Below are 20,104 nucleotides of genomic sequence, written 5' to 3' on the forward strand. Positions count from 1 at the left end.
TTGCGATCCCGTTGCCGGTCAGTAAAAAAGACAAAAAGGAAAAAAAAAAAAAAGAAAAAAAAAATTCTATGTACATATGTGTGTGTGTTATGTCTGTCTATTTATCTACATATTCATCTATCCATCAATATTTAGTCTTTTATATTCACCCATATATTTACCATTTCTTATGTTTTTCATTCTTTCCTCTAGATCCGTGTTGCCAACTGGGTCATTTCCCTTCAACCTGAGAAACTTCATTTAACATTTCTCTTAGTGCAGATATGCTGGCATAAATTCTCACAGTTTTAAAAATTTAAATGGAAATGTCTTCCTTTTGCCTTCAGTTTTGAAAAGATACAAGGGTACTTCAAAAAGTTCATGAAAAGATTTGTATTATCTTTCATTTTTTCATGAACTTTTTGAAGTACCCTCATACTTTTTGCTTGACACTAAATTCTCGGCTGATAGTTTTTTTCCGTTTTAGCATTTTATTTCTTTTTTATTAGCATATTCATTATTACAAATTGTAATTATTTTTTATGCCCCTTACCTGACCAATCACTCCCCAACCCCCTCACTATCCCACCATCTCTAGTATCCTTGGGCTTGTTCTCTCCTTCTGCAAGTTCAACATATTTAAAGTAATTATAAGATTAATGGTGGAATTCTCATCAGAATTGTTCTGGAGTAATAGTATTTTGTTATTTCTTCTGAATGTCATTACTTCTGATGAGAATTCCACTGTTAATCTTATTATTTTATTTCCCTGTATACAATGTGTCAGTTTTCTTTAGCTGTTTTTAAGATTTTTCCCTTTTATCTTTGGGCCTCTGCATTTCTGTTCTGCGTAGAAGTGGTGTAATTTGTGTATCCTGCTTGGGGTTCTTGATCTTCTTAGATCTGTAAATTAATATTCTCCACTAAATGTGGGAATTTTTTAGTCATCATTTATTCAAATATATTTTTCTGCTTCTTCACTTTCTCTGGTACTCAAATACATGTATGTTGTCCTGCTTGATATTGTTTTATGAGACTCTAAGGCTCTATTCATTTTTCTTCAATTTGGGGGGGTTAAATGTTTTTTATTTCTGTCCAAGTTCTCTGATTCTTTTGCCATCTCTAATATGCTGTTAGGTCCATTTAGTGAATTTTTCTTTTTGTACTTTTCAAGCCTTAAATTTCCATGTTTAAAGTTTCATTTCTCTGTTGAGCTTTCCTCTGAGCATATTTATAATAGCTGCGTATAGCTCCTTTAATGTCTTTGACTACTGAATCCAACATCTGACCCTATTCAGAGTGGGTTTCTATCGACTGCCTTCCCCCCACCTTTTTTTTAGTTCAAGTCACACTTTCCTGTTTCTTTGCATGTCTAGTAATTTTTGATAAAAAATGAACATTGTAGATAATACATTCTCATGATTCCATATTCTGTTGTGTGCTTCTGAGGATCGTTGATATTTTGGTCTAGTAGGCATTAAGCTGCAAATTCTGTCTCTTTTATGGTGTAGAGAGGCTGGAATCTCTGCTCAGTTCTTACAGTTCCTAGTTGCTGCTGTTTTTAGCCTGAACCCTTGGAAGTCTCCCCATGGTCAGCCATGGAACTAGCAAGAATTTTACCTTGGATTTGGGGACTCACCCATTCTCTGTGGTCTCCTTGCTTCTGAGCATTCCCTCCATTAAATTTGTAGCTCTTCTATCAGTCTCAGGCTCTGACCTCTGACACCTGAAGCCAGTAAGGCTTCAGCTTTCTCCCAGCTGAGCTGCACTTGGATTGAGGAATGCACTCTATTTAAAAGCAGTAAATTAACAAATCTCACCCAGCAGAGCTCCTCTTTCAAGGATAAGATATATTGCTTTCTAGTCCTTGCCTGTTTATTTTCACCAGGGTCCCTGGGGTCTTCTTCTTGCATGTATAGTTAGTGGTCAGCCAGAGTTCTGGGCATGCTTTATATTCAGATTTTGGGTTACCTCCTGTATTAGTGAGAGGTCTGCAGAGAAACAGAACCAACAGGATGGGTGTGTGTGTGTGTGTATGTATGTATATAAGAGTGTGTATATATATATATATATATATATATAGAGAGAGAGAGAGAGAGAGAGAGAGAGAGAGAGAGAGAGAGAGAGAGAGAGAGCAAAAGAGTGCTCAGGGGGAGTTGTTTTAAGGAATTGGCTCACATGATTGTGGAGGCTTGGCCAGTCCAAAATCTGTAGGGTAGGCCAGCAGTCTGGAGACTCTGGGAAGTGTAGTTTGAGCCCAAAGGTGGTCCTACAGGCAGAATTCCCTCTATTTTCAGGGAGATCAGTCTTTTTCTATTACGGCCTTTAACTGATGGGATGAAGCCCACCCACATTAGGGAAAGTGATCTGTTTTACCCCAAATCTACTGATTTAAATATTAATCTCATGTAGAAAATACTTTTATAGAAACATCTAGAATAACATTTTACCAAAGTATCTGGCTACCATGGCCTAGCCAAATTGACACATAAAACTAACCATCACAAGTTCATCCTTTGTCAATTTGATACCCATACATGTCTCCTTAAATCATACTTAATCTTCGTATAAAGACAGTGAAAAGATCGTACTTCTACCTAGCATGGTACAACTATTCTGCGTACAGCCGAAAATGCACTAATTTTTTCCCCAGAAGAGGATGCAAAGCCCTTAGATGATGTTTACTTTTCTCCTTAATATTCTGGAACTTAAATATTATGATGTAAAATTAATAGTATTTAAATACTGTAATGTAAAGTTAGTATATCTCATTTTACGTGGTAAGAAGAGATGGAAAACACAAAGATTCTTTATGTACACACACGGACACACATGCAGAAACATGTTCATAACAAAATAAGGAAGGAATACTCATGACAGTTGCAGTCCTTGTTTCTATAACTGGCCACGTCGTCGTAGTTGATGCTTATACCTACCTCCTTCCACTGCCCCTCCTGTATTCCCTTTGCTCTCAGCAAGCATCTCAGTTGACCTGGTGGTGTGACCAAATCTTCATTTCTACAGGGTTTGGGCCATTCTAATCTTGTCTGGATTGGGTTGTTGTAGTTTACCATTGAGTTTAGTCACAGGGCATGGTAATACTAAGAGATATCCTAAGGGAACTCCTGTTTTCCAGACATACTCTTCCTTACCTCTATTGTGGGGTAGCAATCCAATTTCCTCTTGCATAGAGAGTCTCTTCTTTGATTCAGAGGCATGAGCAGCCCAAAGTGGCAGGCGTCAGTCTTAACTTCCAGTTTAATGGAATCATTATTAAACTGCTCCTAGTGGAAGCATTTCTTCCTTTGGAACTAAACCTCTAAGCCAGCAGAGTATAAGGTCACAGGCACAGGAAGCAAACATTTTGGTAGCGGGCCACTAGGGGTAATAGTGAGTGGTGCCACTTCCACTTCTACACTTTGATTTCTGGACCCATGAATCCTGGCTATGGGAGAAACAACGCCATGTATTGGATGCTAATTTAGTGCATACATGGCCTTCTGGAGAACTTTATCGAAGCTCTGCAAGGTATTGCCACCTAGCTGTGGTGTAACTGAGTCTTCAAAAGACCATTCTACTGTTCTGTCAAGCACACTGCTTCAGGATGATGGAAAACATGGTAAAACCAGTGAATTCCATGAGCACGGGCCCATTGCCGCACCATATTTGCTGTGAAGTGAGTTCCTTGGTCAAGAAGCAGGGCTGAGTGGAATACCATGATAGTGGATCATCCCTTCTGCGCTTCTCTCCCTTTAAATTTCTAGCTGTTTAGATAAGGCTGCAGTTTTCCACTGCTGTGGGGATTCAGGAAGTTTCTCAGGCAAGAAAGCCACAGCTCACAATGCTTCACTCTATCGGTTGCAAATTTTAAGGAATATATTTTTATCAGCTTCTGTCTGCTTTTTCAAAAGAGATTTTTTCCAGATTAAAAAAATTTTTTTTGGTGGAAGTTTGTATGAGCAACTTCACTGGTTACCATTACTGGACGTTTCCTCTAGAGCATTATTTTTTATCCATAACATATTTTGGAGTAAGGAAATGAGAAAAGATGGGGCGAATGGTCAGGGAGAGCAATGCTACTTTGATAAACAGAACTTCTGTTTCCTCGGGCCTCTGTCACAACAAAGTCAATTACACTGTGTTCTGACTGGCCTTAGTCTCTATTGTAGTAAAACTGAGAAACTGTAAATTTCTTTTAGTACAGCTTTCTTAAATTGTGCTTGCTTTTATTATTAGGAATTGAATGACCTTCATATTGAAGCACTTTCAGTGATAGCCAATTGTCTTGAAGATACGGATACCATGGTGCTGATTCAGCAGACAGGAGGTCTTAAAATGTTCCTAACATTTGCAGAAAACTCTACAGTTCCTGATATTCAGAAGAATGCAGCAAAAGCAATTACTAAAGCAGCTTATGATGGTATGTCTCATTTTACATAAGCTAAGCATACATATTTCCTCTTGTATTCTTAATTTTGGTTAGTGCTAATACACTCTAGGGTATTTATTTGCTTTTAAATAACCATTTGAGAGCAGTGCTGTACTTACTATGTAATGTCAAAACACATCTCACTGCCAATGAATTAAAATGGAATTTGTCAGGAATTATGATAAACTCAGTGTGATTTAATTATAATGCTATGTGGGTTTTTTGACAATTTATTCCTAAATTAAGTTGTAAGCTTATTTCTCTTGAGTTTGGAATTATAGAGAATGTATATACTGCTTGTGATCCTGAATACACATTGTTTCAAGAAATCCACATTCAGAATGGTATCTATAAAGTAATTTTCAAGTTTCAGCTGGAGTCTAGTAGTGCCATGTTATATAGCTATGAAAAGTAATATGCTCATAGTATACACATAATACAATTTTCTTTTCAGTGACAAGCTATGTTGACATAAATCTGTAAAATATGAGATTAATTATATCACAAGCACCGAAGATGAAATTATAATTTTAATTTATATGTATTTGTAGTCTTTTATTTAATAAAAGATGTGACTTGATTTTTTCCCTTCTGCATCACTACTCTTATAAATGGTGACAACTTTGACTATTTTAAGTGATTTATATTGTGAACATATATACTCACATCTGTATATATGTCTATGTGTATATTATGGGAAACATTTCCTTTTCAGCTCATACTGGATTTCTTTAAGGCAAAGCTTGAACGCGGTAAGCAGAAATTCACTGTCTGGTATGTAGTATACATAGAGGGACCTCATGCATTTCCTTACTAATGCCAAATCTAAAGAAAGGCTGTGAAATTAATATTGACAAAAGTTGGTTTATTCAGTGTTCTGTCAAGTGGAACTTGGACATTATCATAGCTGGCCAGTTTAGTAAGCAGAAATTCACTGTCTGGTATGTAGTATACATAGAGGGACCTCATGCATTTCCTTACTAATGCCAAATCTAAAGACAGGCTGTGAAATTAATATTGGCAAAGTTGGTTTATTCAGTGTTCTGTCAAGTGGAACTTGGACATTATCATAGCTGGCCAGTTTTGTTTTCCTTCTATTCCAGGCCTTCTCAGCTAATTGAGACCCAAAGAGAGGTATAATGAGAAGGCATAGATAATGTCAAACCAAAAATTTTTGCATATCTCAGTGTCTCTTTGGAGAATAATTCTGTGTATTCGTGTGGCTGGGTTATTCTACGTCTGTCCCAGCCCCTGTTGGGTCGGTGAGTTTCCTGATGCTTACCCGTGTGTGCCATAGTACTGGCAAGAGCACTGGACCCAGGTCCTGGTGTTCCTGTGCTAGTACTAGTTTCACTGCTGGCTCTGCAATGACCTAGTTATGTGGCTATGAGTGAACTGCAGCCTTTATTGATTTATTGAGCCCCCACTTTGTGTCCATAAAGCCAGAACAGGCAAGTAAACAGTGCAGTGTAAAAAATGCTTGATGATGGAAACTCAGGACCACCCGGGAAGACCACCTAGCATGGATTTGGATTGGAGGAGTCTTCCTGGAATAGCTGATTTACAAGCTAGGACCTAGAGTAAATAATAGAAATTGGCTGGGCAAAAAAGGTCTGGGTGGGATGGGGGTGGATGAGCAAGAAGGAACAGTGCGTGTAAAGGCCAGAGGTGGGACAGAGTGTGTTAAGTTCCAGAACTGAAAGCTTCTGGAAAGGCTAGTGAATAGAATGCAGCACAAAACCAAGAGTTCAGGCTATAGAAGGAGAGTGAGGAACCAAGTACTAATGGGCATTGCAAGCCAAGTTAAGGACTGTGGACTTTATTTTAATGGCAACAAAGAGCCATTGAAGTGACTTAGAGAGGGGAGGAAACATGATGGTTTTTACTTTTTAAAGAAAACGCACTCCTGCTGCAAGGTGGAGAAGAGAATGGAAGTGTGTAGGACCAGACACAGAAGAGCAGGATCTAGGTGATATATAAAGGATTATATGGTGATCTAGGTGAGATATAAAGGTTACCCCGAAACTGAGATGTGCTGACTAGGATGGGCTCAAGACATTTTACAAGGAGAGCCATGAGCGCATTGTGAGGAGTCCATGAGTATTTGTTGAGTGACAGCTTGGGTTGGGGGAGGAAGGAGGCCATATCAAGGACAAGGCCAGGTTTAAGGCTTGGACAGCTGTTAGTAAAATGGTGCCACTCACAGAAGTGGGGGAATTCAAGAAGAGGAGCAGGTTTTCATTGAAGGGAAGGAAATGAATTCCATTCTTTTTAAAAAATTTTGGTAAAATACACGCAATATAAAATTTACTGTTCTAACCATTTTCACGAGTACAGTTCAGTGGCATTAAATACATTCACATTTTTATGCTACCATCTGTCCACAGAACCATTTTCATCTAACAAGACTAAAATCCTACACCCATTAAACAATAACTTCCCACTTTTCCTTCCCTGCAGCTCTCGGCCACCACCATTCTACTTTTTGTCTTGTGAATTTCACTACTGCAGTCATCTCATATGCTGTACGTGGAAACGTACAGTATTTGTTCTTTCGTGACTGTACAGCACTTAGCATGATGTCCTCCAGGTTATTGTACATATGCCATATGCAAGGCACTGTTCTAGAAGATCAGGATAAACGATGAATGAGATAAATGAATAAATATTTGTTGAATAGACAAAAAGATGTATTTCCTGTAGAATGTAGAATTTGATATTTATTTTTTAGTCGAACTTTATAAAATATACAGTTCTTTTTGTTCTTATTTATTTGTTTATATACTTGATCTTTCACAGATGAAAAGTGGTGTGTTAGAAGTTTCCCACTACATAATTTCTGTAAATTTTCTCTTGTAATTTTATTTTAAGTAACTTTGCTTTATTTGATATTGTTTTATATCCTCTATTGATTATGGTTTTTTAAAATCTTGCTTACTGCTCTTTAGCTTTAAATCCTAATTTGATATTAAGATTGCTACGTATTATCAAGCATGGTTTTAGCACAAAAAAGTTCTGTGAACTCCAGATGGTTTAACAAGACAAATGAAGGGCCTACTTTCAGAAGTATAGTCAGAGTTAAGGGAACCAGCAAGAGATGCTGAGGTCCCCACAAATGAGCAATATTGGGAAGCTTCCTACCATTACATCCAAAGGGCAAGGCAAAGAAATGTTGGATTTATTTTTACAGCTACTGTATTTGGCCTTATTTTTGAAATCATATTTTAGGCTTTCTGCTTTTTATTTTTCTGTGCTGTTTTCTTTTTGTTTTTATAGATTTTTAAAACTTTTAAAAATAGTCATTCTAAAAATAAAGTTACTATAGTTACTTAAGATGTTTAACAATTTTGCTTCCACAAGTCTTTCCTTTTCTGATGTTTATAAAATGAATAGGGGGTTATAGACTCCTCTCTCTTTTATCTATAAACTCTCTTTGTTAAGAATAATTTTATCTGGGCCGGCCTGTGGCTCACTCGGGAAAGTGCGGTGCTGATAACACCAAGGCTGCGGGTTCGGATCCCATATAGGGATGGCTGGTTTGCTCACTGGGTGGGCGTGGTGCTGACAACACCAAGTCAAGGGTTAAGATCCCCTTCCTGGTCATCTTTTAAAAAAAAAAAAAAAAAAGAATAATTTTATCATTGCATTCAATTTTATCTACATTTACCATTTAGAGTTACATACATATTGAATCTGTTTCAGTGTACATTGTCAATTTCTTATAATGAAACCTACCCGTTCTTAAGATTTTGTTTTTGATTCATTTCTCAAATTGACCAGAGTATTTTTTTTTCAGTTAAAAAAATTTTTGTTTTTAGGAATATCCGAGAGGTGTATGTTTTTGAAATCTCACCATACCTTTGAGTATGTTTGTTACCTTCAAACATATATGACGATTTATCTGGGTTTGGAACTCTTGCAGCGTAATATTTTCTCCTTCAAATATCTATGAACCTTGTGTTACCAAACCAAAAGGAGTATGTTGTTTGTTGCTCAGTCTAGCCAGTAAGTCTGCATGCAGAGATTTGCAGTAGAAAAGATTAGCTTTAATTCTGAGGGGCTCCACTCAAGGAGAATGGGTCAGATAGTGCTGCAAACATCCGAACCCCTTGAAAGCTTAAAGTCACAAGCATTTATAGAACAAAATCATGAGTAGGGGTCTTGGGAGTCGTGTGGGGATCTGATTGGCTTGCGGTGGTCAGCACAACTGTTTCTGGTATACTGACTGAGGTCCTCACAGATGTTATTTCAAGCCATTCTGTTAAGGGACAAACATCCTTTGACCATGAAATCATGCTAACCATAAGGAAAGTATATGTTTAACTAACTCTATTCCGATCTTATGGTTAAGCCAACTTTACTGGTACTTCTAGCAATTGAGCTCATCATGTTTGGTCAAGCAGATTTTTCTTTACCTACTTTCTGCCTCCCAGCCGAGGCCTTCTCTGGCTGGGATTATTAGGGATAGCTAGGGGGAATACTGGGGTCTGTCCTGTTTTACTTGCTTTTGTAGAGTCCAAGTCTGAGACCAGCTTGATTTCCATTATTTTGTGTATATGATGTCTTCTTATATTTGGGTAGAATCCTTTATCTTATGAGTTCAAAAACTTTGCCAAAATGTGTCTGAGGTCCCCTCCCACCTCTCTCTAGAACACAGTAAAGCCTTTCCATCTCTAGACTCATCTTCCTGCCCACCCCAACTTAGCAAACTCATTCTTTTCCCTCTTATGCTTTTGATTATTTTTTGCTTTATTTAATCCTTTTCCCCGCAGGAATACTTATTATTTTTAGACCATCTCTGTTCTATTTCTTCCATACCTATTATGCAGTCTTTCATAATTTGGTTTTTAGTGTTTGCCGTGGGATGCAGAGTACTCTGCCTAGGCCTGAGTTAGAGGAATAGACAAGGCTTACAGGATGCTCTTTGCCTGTTTTTTGCATGAATCGAGATGGCGGTGGAATCCTTTAGCCCAGTCTGGATGATGAGGAGACTGTCCTCTAATGTGTCATTACAACACCAAAGTTCTATCTTTTGACCTACTGGTTACATAGAAGGAAATCGATGTAAGTTTGGAGCATTCTGAGAGGCCCATAATTGTTTGTGTGACCAGGGGCGGTTTATGGAAACTTGTTTCTTCCTCTCTTGCCCTTGCCCCAGAGACCTCTTTTTCTCCTTTTCTTCTCAATCAACCTCTTTGACAGACTAGTCAATCTTCAATAACCCTACCTCTTCATCTCCATCACTTAACCTACTGCATGTGACCTCTGCTTCCTCCGTCCTGCCAAAACAGTCCTTGTAGAATTTGATGTTGATCTCCCCACTGCCAAATTCTACAGACACATTTTCAGTCTTTTTAACTTGATCTCTGTGTGCCGTCCTCCTCCTTAAAACTCTTTTTATCCCTTGGTTTCTATAACACCACCCTCTTTCCTGATTATTCTCTTTATCAGACCAACCCTTCACTTTTACCAGCTTCCTCTCCTCTGCTTATCATTAAACTTGTCTTCCTGTCCTCTGTCTTGTTTTCTTTCAGATCTCTCTGAGCAAGCTCACATATGACTGTTTCAGCTGCCTCCTTATCTGCTTTTGAATCCCAAATCTGTTTCTAATTCTGACCTGCCTTCTGAATTCCTGCCTGTATTTCTGACAGCTTCCAAGCATATCCAACTACATTGCTCAAACTCAACTTTTGAGGAGTCTATAGTTTCTTTGAAAATCTGATTAAGTGGTAACATTACCAAAATGTACATATGCATAACTTTCTGCATATAATTTCAGGGAATTCATGGACTACCTGAAGCTCATCCATGTCTTCTTGATCCATGGGCCCCAAGCTAATAACTCTGTATCAGAATAATAAAGAGGAAGAAGTCCAGATCCCCTCACTTGGCATTGGCAATTCTTCCACTTTACGCAATCACATGGTCATTGGTTATCAATTTGTTCTTGNACTCAAGGAGAATGGGTCAGATAGTGCTGCAAACATCCGAACCCCTTGAAAGCTTAAAGTCACAAGCATTTATAGAACAAAATCATGAGTAGGGGTCTTGGGAGTCGTGTGGGGATCTGATTGGCTTGCGGTGGTCAGCACAACTGTTTCTGGCATACTGACTGAGGTCCTCACAGATGTTATTTCAAGCCATTCTGTTAAGGGACAAACATCTTGTGACCATGAAATCATGCTAACCATAAGGAAAGTATATGTTTAACTAACTCTATTCCGATCTTATGGTTAAGCCAACTTTACTGGTACTTCTAGCAATTCAGCTCATCATGTTTGGTCAAGCAGATTTTTCTTTACCTACTTTCTGCCTCCCAGCCGAGGCCTTCTCTGGCTGGGATTATTAGGGGTAGCTAGGGGGAATACTGGGGTCTGTCCTGTTTTACTTGCTTTTGTAGAGTCCAAGTCTGAGACCAGCTTGATTTCCATTATTTTGTGTATATGATGTCTTCTTATATTTGGGTAGAATCCTTTATCTTATGAGTTCAAAAACTTTGCCAAAATGTGTCTGAGGTCCCCTCCCACCTCTCTCTAGAACACAGTAAAGCCTTTCCATCTCTAGACTCATCTTCCTGCCCACCCCAACTTAGCAAACTCATTCTTTTCCCTCTTATGCTTTTGATTATTTTTTGCTTTATTTAATCCTTTTCTCCGCAGGAATACTTATTATTTTTAGACCATCTCTGTTCTATTTCTTCCATACCTATTATGCAGTCTTTCATAATTTGGTTTTTAGTGTTTGCCGTGGGATGCAGAGTACTCTGCCTAGGCCTGAGTTAGAGGAATAGACAAGGCTTACAGGATGCTCTTTGCCTGTTTTTTGCATGAATCGAGATGGCGGTGGAATCCTTTAGCCCAGTCTGGATGATGAGGAGACTGTCCTCTAATGTGTCATTACAACACCAAAGTTCTATCTTTTGACCTACTGGTTACATAGAAGGAAATCGATGTAAGTTTGGAGCATTCTGAGAGGCCCATAATTGTTTGTGTGACCAGGGGCGGTTTATGGAAACTTGTTTCTTCCTCTCTTGCCCTTGCCCCAGAGACCTCTTTTTCTCCTTTTCTTCTCAATCAACCTCTTTGACAGACTAGTCAATCTTCAATAACCCTACCTCTTCATCTCCATCACTTAACCTACTGCATGTGACCTCTGCTTCCTCCGTCCTGCCAAAACAGTCCTTGTAGAATTTGATGTTGATCTCCCCACTGCCAAATTCTACAGACACATTTTCAGTCTTTTTAACTTGATCTCTGTGTGCCGTCCTCCTCCTTAAAACTCTTTTTATCCCTTGGTTTCTATAACACCACCCTCTTTCCTGATTATTCTCTTTATCAGACCAACCCTTCACTTTTACCAGCTTCCTCTCCTCTGCTTATCATTAAACTTGTCTTCCTGTCCTCTGTCTTGTTTTCTTTCAGATCTCTCTGAGCAAGCTCACATATGACTGTTTCAGCTGCCTCCTTATCTGCTTTTGAATCCCAAATCTGTTTCTAATTCTGACCTGCCTTCTGAATTCCTGCCTGTATTTCTGACAGCTTCCAAGCATATCCAACTACATTGCTCAAACTCAACTTTTGAGGAGTCTATAGTTTCTTTGAAAATCTGATTAAGTGGTAACATTACCAAAATGTACATATGCATAACTTTCTGCATATAATTTCAGGGAATTCATGGACTACCTGAAGCTCATCCATGTCTTCTGGATCCATGGGCCCCAAGCTAATAACTCTGTATCAGAATGATAACTTTCTGCATATAATTTCAGGGAATTCATGGACTACCTGAAGCTCATCCATGTCTTCTTGATCCATGGGCCCCAAGCTAATAACTCTGTATCAGAATGATAAAGAGGAAGAAGTCCAGATCCCCTCACTTGGCATTGGCAATTCTTCCACTTTACGCAATCACATGGTCATTGGTTATCAATTTGTTCTTGCTAAGACACTCTCTGTTGTGTTCTGGAGTATATAACTTATGCCAGACCATACTTTTGTGCTCATTTGCTCTGGTTTAGGCCCTTGGTCTGGAATTTGATTTTGAAATCCTGTTTTGACCTATCAGTATCTGTGTGCTTCAAATGGCTAGATTTAGAGGGAAAATCAAATTTCTAAGTCCATTGCTTTTCAAGGTGTCATAAAATAACTGGTTTCTCTTTCTGTTCTTAGAAATTATAAAATGTACTTTTTCCTGCTTTAACCTAGTATAGCCAACTGTGCTTTAAATATGCAAATATGCTATGAGTTTCCTCACACCAAGACCTTCATCTTTCCCTGCTATGGTAGATAAAAGCAACAACCTAAACTAACTAACGTGAACCAAAGTCATCTGACCCTGCTACTTTGGAATACCAAGTAATCACAGCAGTTAACTTCCATTGCTCAGCAGAACCTCCATTTTCCAGATGGGAGAGATTTACATCCTCCCTAACATCACTCAACCAACTGCCCATCTGTATTACAGAAGAGCTCTTTCACCATAGTCTTGCAGGTTTCATGTATTACTGTAAAAGCTTATATTTTATAATTCAACTTATTTAACTGGTAACTTTCCTCCATTCTTTCTGACATAGTTTCCTTCCTTCCTAAACTGTTTCCACCTTTGGCGACTATACAAACTCTGAAAAAGTATGTCCAATGGATCTTTAAATCCAATGGATGCAGAGGTAGTTTACTTTTCTTAGAGCCTTGGACAGGAGATATCTGATCTGAAAGCTTAATTCTTGATTCTTGGAGCCTCTAGAAAGATATGATTCCACAAAGATTAAAGCTTTCTCTCTGTCTACATATCCCAATAAATCCTGAAGAGTGAATGCTCTTCTGATTGGAAGCACAGGACTTTGAGGAAATCTCTCCATTCCAAGCTTATCCAGAAGCAGAATTCCCTTAAGGACTCTAAACTGTCTTAGCTATACCATCTGTGGGCAGAACTGCCTAGTTCTAACCAGAGCGCAATTCTAGTGTGGAACAGCATTCCTAGGACCAGTGCTAGGGGATAGGTTCCTCACTTGCCTGATTATTCTCTTCTATTTTTGTTGATTTATTTACCTCTTAACTCTGTTTACCTGGCCAGATCCACTCTTCCACCTCTTTCTCCCTTGCCTGGATTCTAGATTGAGCCTTCTTTTCAGGTCTACCTGTATTTCTTGTCTACTTTTTTTTTGTATCAACTCTTGGTGCCTTGACCTCTATCTGCCAAACCCAGCCAGCTTAACTAAACATGTCTTATTTTATATTAGTTACAGTGGTAAACTCTAACAATTTAGCATGGATTAACAAAGTCATCTCCTAATATTTCTATATTGAAAGTAAATAATCGTGAAGAAGTTTTAAAAATTTCCCACAGTTAGACAACTGCATTCGTAAGAAGGTTTGACAAATGTTCCTCCTTATACTGCTATTAAGAACAATGTAACTATCAGTATTAATTTATAACTTTTTTTTTTTTACTTTACCTCATCACTTTTCATCATCATAAGAATTTTTTTTTTAGACCAGGTGCTTGTATGTCAAAAACACAGTTGAAACACACAAACACTTAATGCACATCCCTTAAGTTTTGTTTGTTGAGTAAAGTTTTAACATGCATCCCCATGGTGGAAGGCACAACTCAGTGTGCATTGACTTGGTACCAGTAGGAGGAAGGTGTTAATTACCATGTTGCCATGAGGTTTATGAGCTGGTGTTAACATCTCAGCAGGAGCAAAGGTGGCACAAGAACAACTTCTGAGAATGGCAAAGGAAAGTGTCATTACGTACAGATTTATTTTCAGTAACAAAACCTCATGCTTTTTATTTTAGTAATAGTGAACAGATGTTATTTTTAAAGACAGTGCTCTATTAGTAGCATAATTATCTTGCCATCTTTATTATCTGCGTAATTAAAACACAGATACTTTACTTCTTGGTGTAGCAATTCAATGAAAGTACTTGGTTAATATGTTAATACATCTTTTAAATCTATTACAGCCACCACGCTGCATTCAGCACTTTTGAGGTTTGGTGAACACAGCTGGATTTTGAGAACACTCTCAGCAGGGTTGAGAAACTAATTGCCACAGTATTCATTTAAATTATTTTTGAAAAATCTTTCCAATAATTGCATAGTACTGTTTTTTGAATGCAATAATTACATACTCTAAAGTAAGTCTTTCTGAATTAATTATTTTGGCCGATTTTCCTGATAGAATCAACCCTAGAAATGTTCTGTTTAGGAAATTTGATTTAGAGTCATGAGGGAAGTCTTGATGATAAATCTAAGCATTTTAGGTCAGAGATTCTAGAAAAGTTTCAGATATTATTTACTCCATGAAAACTAATAAGGACTACATATATTTTAGGAGCCACGTACTTGAAATTTAAGAATTAACTGCAGCTTTTTTATGAAACAGTTATGGCCTACCTGAATTCTAATGTTAAATAAAATGATAGGATTACAGAATATGTGGTTCACGATCGGTTTAAGATTAATGAGCAGAAGTGTCAGTAACTTAGCCTCTGCCGGTTATGGCCAGATTGTTTGGTGTACAGCTGTGTATCAGATGAGCAAAGGCCAAAACTATTTGCAACTGTGGTGCCATCTGAATGCGATACTGCTTTGGTGAAAAAGGGCAATTTTTTTGAATTATTGTTCAAAGGAAGAGAGACATCATATCTTAACGTTATCCTTTTTTTTTTTTTTTTTTTTTTTTGGCAGCTAGCCAGTACAAGGATCCAAACGCTTGACCTTGGGGTTACAAAACTGTGCTCTAACCAACTGAGTTAACCAATCAGTCTGCATGTCATAACTTTAAAATGGAAACCTAGTTGCTGTTAATTTCTGAAAATATTTCTGGAAAAGAAATATAAATTAAAATATGTATAAGTAATATACTAGTTCCACACGTAGATGTTGTAATCTGAATTACTGTGAGCATTTTTTGCAGAGATTCTTATTCTAACAGAATATTCTTTTCTTATATATTAACATTCTAAGAGAGTACATATTACATCTATTTTAGTAAATAGAACCTATTTAAAATTAACTAGAACACAAAATAAAAACTTGTTTAGAATTAATAGTACACAAAACAAAAAATTAGGTTTAAATGTTCTAATTTAGTTTAATGCAATATTTACTTTAGTATAATAGTGAGATTGTCATTTATAAGAAATCAAGCTAAATCAAGAGAAAAAATGTTTAGGTAGCAAAAGAACATTAAAAATACCTTGGTTTCCAATTTAGTGATCTATAATGGGGCAAATATTGTGATATGTACTTAGAGTCATAACTTTATTCATTTTCAAGTAAAGAAAACTATCCTAAGATATTTTTAGATTATGTTTATGGCAACTCATCAATTACATAATTATTTTAATTTTTGCTACTTAAGCATTATTGTGATTTGAGATAAAAGATGATTATGATTTTTTGATATAAGTTCTTTGAGACTCGGGATCATAACTTTATTACTCATTTTTTACTTTTTCCTCTCCTCTGTTCTTCTCCTGAAGTCTTGAGCATAAAGCTCACTAGTTTGCACATCTTAGGCATCCTTCAAATATTGGGTTTTGTATTTAAAATAACCATCAAATAAGCAGGTTTTTGTCCCTAGTAAAAAGATAACCTGTGTGAGCACTGAGCACCATTCCAGGCCCATAATTGGTGTTAAATAAGTGCATGCTGAATTTGGAAACTTGCCTCTTTCTTACTATGGAATTTTCTTTGCCATAATGTTGATATATAAAGGAATAGGGAAAAAATGCAACATCCATGATTCATTTTGCATAATCACTGTGTTTGAAAGGTTAAATAATTATATATTTTGTTTAGTTTAGAGTCTGGTACTTAAAGCTAGCAAATGGTTTGAATTCCTGTCATACTTTGGATGGGTAAGTAGTAATACTTGCACAGTTTTTGCAGCAAACTTCTGAATTGTTTTTTTCTTTTGGTTTATGAAAGCTGAAAATAGAAAACTTTTTCATGAACAAGAGGTTGAAAAGTGCCTTGTAACCCTTTTGGGATCTGAAAATGATGGAACTAAAATCGCTGCTTCCCAAGCGATTTCAGCAATGTGTGAGAATTCAGGCAGCAAAGATTTTTTCAATAATCAGGGTAAGCAAACTGGAAACAAACATTTTGAACATTTTTAGGTTGTCATATTCTAGTGTACCTGGCTGTTTTTAAAGTAGCATTTTGTCTTTGTTTTTCTGTAGGGATTCCACAGTTAGTTCAGTTGCTAAAAAGTGACAATGAGGAGGTAAGAGAAGCTGCAGCTCTAGCCCTGGCCAACCTGACCACTTGCAGTCCCGCAAATGCAAAGTGAGTTCAAAAATACTCAACACTGACTTGTGGGATATTGCACAGTCCAAGTTGTTCTAATTGTAATATTTTGTCTTTCAAGGTAGTTTACATATTCGTATTTTTTCAGATGGTCTCTCTTGGGTTATTCTTCAGGATTCCTTATGAAAATAGAGTTAACAGATTGGCCTGTTTTCCAGAAGGTATTACAAGACCTTGATTATTTCTGAATTTGTTGGGACAACATACAGGCCATTTGATTTAGGTGACAGGTTAATGCTTTTTTTTTTTTTTTAAACCGGTAAGGGGATCGCAACCCTCAATGTTGGGACAACATACAGGCCATTTGATTTAGGTGACAGGTTAATGCTTTTTTTTTTTTTTTTAAACCGGTAAGGGGATCGCAACCCTCAACATGGTGTGGTCTGCACCACACTCAGCCAGTGAGCGCACCAGCCATCCCTATATAGGATCCGAACCCGCGGCCTCAGCACTCCCAGTGCCGCACTCTCCTGAGTGAGCCATGGGGCTGGCCCAACAGGTTAATTCTTATAAAAGGTTCGAGTACAGATAAAACTGGATAATTCTGAAAATATTAAAGACAACATTATATAAACATTTGATAAATCTAGAAAAATTTAAAAGATCCATTCTAAAAGGACATAAACATTAGATAATATAGAAACATTTAAAAAAATCAATTAAAAGCAACATGTTATGGTCAAATACTGTGAAGAAAGGTTAGGGGATAGGAGTACCTTCTGTATTCCAGGCACTGTAGTATGTGATGTATATTCGTTTTAAAAGTTAATTATTAAAATAATCCATCAGCAAATGAGGAAACTGAGACTGCAAGCTTACCTAATTTTCCTGGGTACACATATTTATTAAAATAGGTGAGCTGGAAATTCAACCCAGGTCTGTCAGACTCCAAAGTCTGTGTTCTTTCCTGTACAGAAGATAAGATTGTCTTCTAAAACAGTGAAAATTTCTTGAAGGCAACTTTCATAAATAAAATAATCATTTGCTCTCCCTGTATCTCATCTGGTTTGTTAGCTTTCATTTGTTATTGTGCTGTGACATTGTGGCTAAAATTATCCTTTTCTAATTTGAAATAAATCCACCTCTGCTCCCATCACATACTTAACCTATTTGTTAACCTTTCTTTCCCTTTTTCTACTCCCTCCCAGATATTTTATAAAACCTTAATAGAATAGCTAAAAATAACAATGCCTGATAAAAACATCACAGAAATACATAAGCATCAAAACAAAGCTGTGCTCCTTTAATAGCTACAATCTTTGACATGGTAATTTCCTAAATTAAGGGTCATCATTTTCTCTATGAAATCACATGAATTTCTAGAATATTGAGTCATAATAAGTAACAATTTGAAAATAGCATATTCAGTGATTTTTTCCAATATAGTATGCCAGTGTAAAAAATCTTATCAGCAACCTGCAACACTTCTATCTGCAGTCCATTTAGATTTATATATTATCTGGAATACTTTAATAGGTCTTCAGAGTGTATAGATGTCTTGATTTGATGTCAGTTTGCCTAGTTTATATCATTTCACAGTTTTATATAAAATCGTAGAAAATTAGGATGGTAAGTAGGTTGAAAAGGGGCTGCCTTCAGATTTTCTCTTTCAATTTAATTGTCTGTTTCACAGATTTTTGTCATTTGACTCTATAGTTCCATTTTGTCAATACTTAATGGTCAATTGGAACTAAATGATACCAGACTTATCTACTAAAATTAACTTTATTTTTGTAATTTAATTTCATTCTTAAAAAATTTTAATTGCAGTTATTTCTTTAACCTATTATATAATGTCCATTTTTTTTTTCCTTTCAATTTTTATTTGGTAAGGGAAATATGATGTGAATTAAAGTAGTTTTCTGGATGTTCTCTGAGATCTATATAATTTTTACTTTGAACTTTTTGAGCTAAAAATATTGAAAGTAAATGTTTTTGAGGAGGATATGGAGTCAGATTTAATGTGTTTGTGCCAAATATTTAAGATTGGAGTTGAAAAAGATTCTATAGTCAATCAAAAGAAATGAACACAAAATAAGGCACATTGTCGATTCTTCTAGCAAGACTCCAAAATTATTAAGTACTGAAGCCAAACTTAATGGAAGTTGATAACAAAGATGAGGTTATTTTTTAGTAAAAAAAAATTAAAGTAATAAAAAAAATTTAAAATAATAAATAATTTTAAAAAATTAAAAAATCTGAGTTTTCTACTAAGATCATCTTTAAAAAATTGTTAGCTTAAACTCAGCGTTGGTGAGTGTTTCCAGCATCACTTTTTTTTTTTGGTCCTTTTTGAGACCGGCCGCACCGTGCTCAGCCAGTGAGCGCACCGGCCATCCCCATATAGGATCCGAACCCGCGGGCACAGCCCCCAGCATCACATTTTAGAAGCAGTACATTCAATCATCTCTCCTAGAAAGAAGTGCAGCTTTGCCGCTGGGGTGGTTGGAATCAGAGGTTTCTAATTGCTTTTCTGTCACATGTAAGTAGAAAGGGAAGGAGGCACAAACCCAGAGCTGAAGTCTCCAGGTGCATTTGGTAGCTGTTTGGATAACTAATAATTGCTAGCCTAATGAAAAAATGCACTTAAGCACTGTGAATACTAATTTTGTGCATGTTAAAAATATAACCCTTCTCCTGGACTCATATCCTGATGTGCCCAAAATGAATTTCTAATTCTTAAGCTCAAGACATCTTTCGGGGCTGGCTGGTTAGTTCAGTTGTTTAGAGGCACCACCTTACACCAAGGTCAAAGGTTCAGTTCCTGGCAAGCCGTCCCCCGCCCCCCAAAAAAGACATCTTCTGGAATTGGAGGCCCATTTCATGAATTGGGTAATCACTGGTGTTTTATGATAACATAAAATGTTGGTGTAATTTCCTTTATGTAATGGATTTTTGCCTTGAAAGTGTGGGTAGATCAAAATTTTCTTAATTAAAGAAAAAAATCAGCCAGGGAAAGAGAAACATACTTTTGATTTTTATAATCTGTTTGTAAATTAATCTATAATGTATCTGATTTCAGATTTGCATGCATCTTACTTTCTCACAAGAAAACACACTCAAATGTAATAGTGTGATGACTAGTAATTTTGAGAGCAATGATAAAGAAATAATCAGACCATCTATACCCCTCTGTGGAGGATTTTCAACTTTCAAATGACTTGAGTGTCACCTTTATTGGTGCCAAAATTTCTTGCCTACTTGGTATTCTCTGTGGATGAGGCTTTCTAGATACTCAAGTTTTTTGGGTACTTCAAAATTTACTTCTTTAATCAACAAAACTGTTACAAATTTGTACTGAATTTAAATTAAAATCTTCTAAAATCCTTCCCTCCCAAACTTCTGAACCGATTATTCTGTTGTCAAACTTTGGGG

The 20,104-nt window shown here is 36.8% G+C and overlaps 1 protein-coding gene across 1 annotated transcript in view; it reads left to right on the forward strand.

Annotated features, from left to right (window-relative positions):
- The first annotated feature begins 3,471 nt into the window (after window positions 1-3,471).
- The window catches only part of ARMC3 (armadillo repeat containing 3), a 76,568-nt gene continuing 59,935 nt past the window's right edge, over window positions 3,472-20,104 (forward strand). The window contains exons 1-4 of the mRNA XM_008587933.1: window positions 3,472-3,507; window positions 4,216-4,399; window positions 16,349-16,501; window positions 16,603-16,708. Of these exons, the coding sequence (XP_008586155.1) occupies window positions 3,472-3,507; window positions 4,216-4,399; window positions 16,349-16,501; window positions 16,603-16,708 (479 nt within the window). The remainder of the gene's footprint in view (window positions 3,508-4,215; window positions 4,400-16,348; window positions 16,502-16,602; window positions 16,709-20,104) is intronic.

The sequence above is a fragment of the Galeopterus variegatus genome, unplaced genomic scaffold, assembly GCF_000696425.1.
Source record: "Galeopterus variegatus unplaced genomic scaffold, G_variegatus-3.0.2 Scaffold4601, whole genome shotgun sequence".
NCBI lineage: Eukaryota > Metazoa > Chordata > Mammalia > Dermoptera > Cynocephalidae > Galeopterus > Galeopterus variegatus.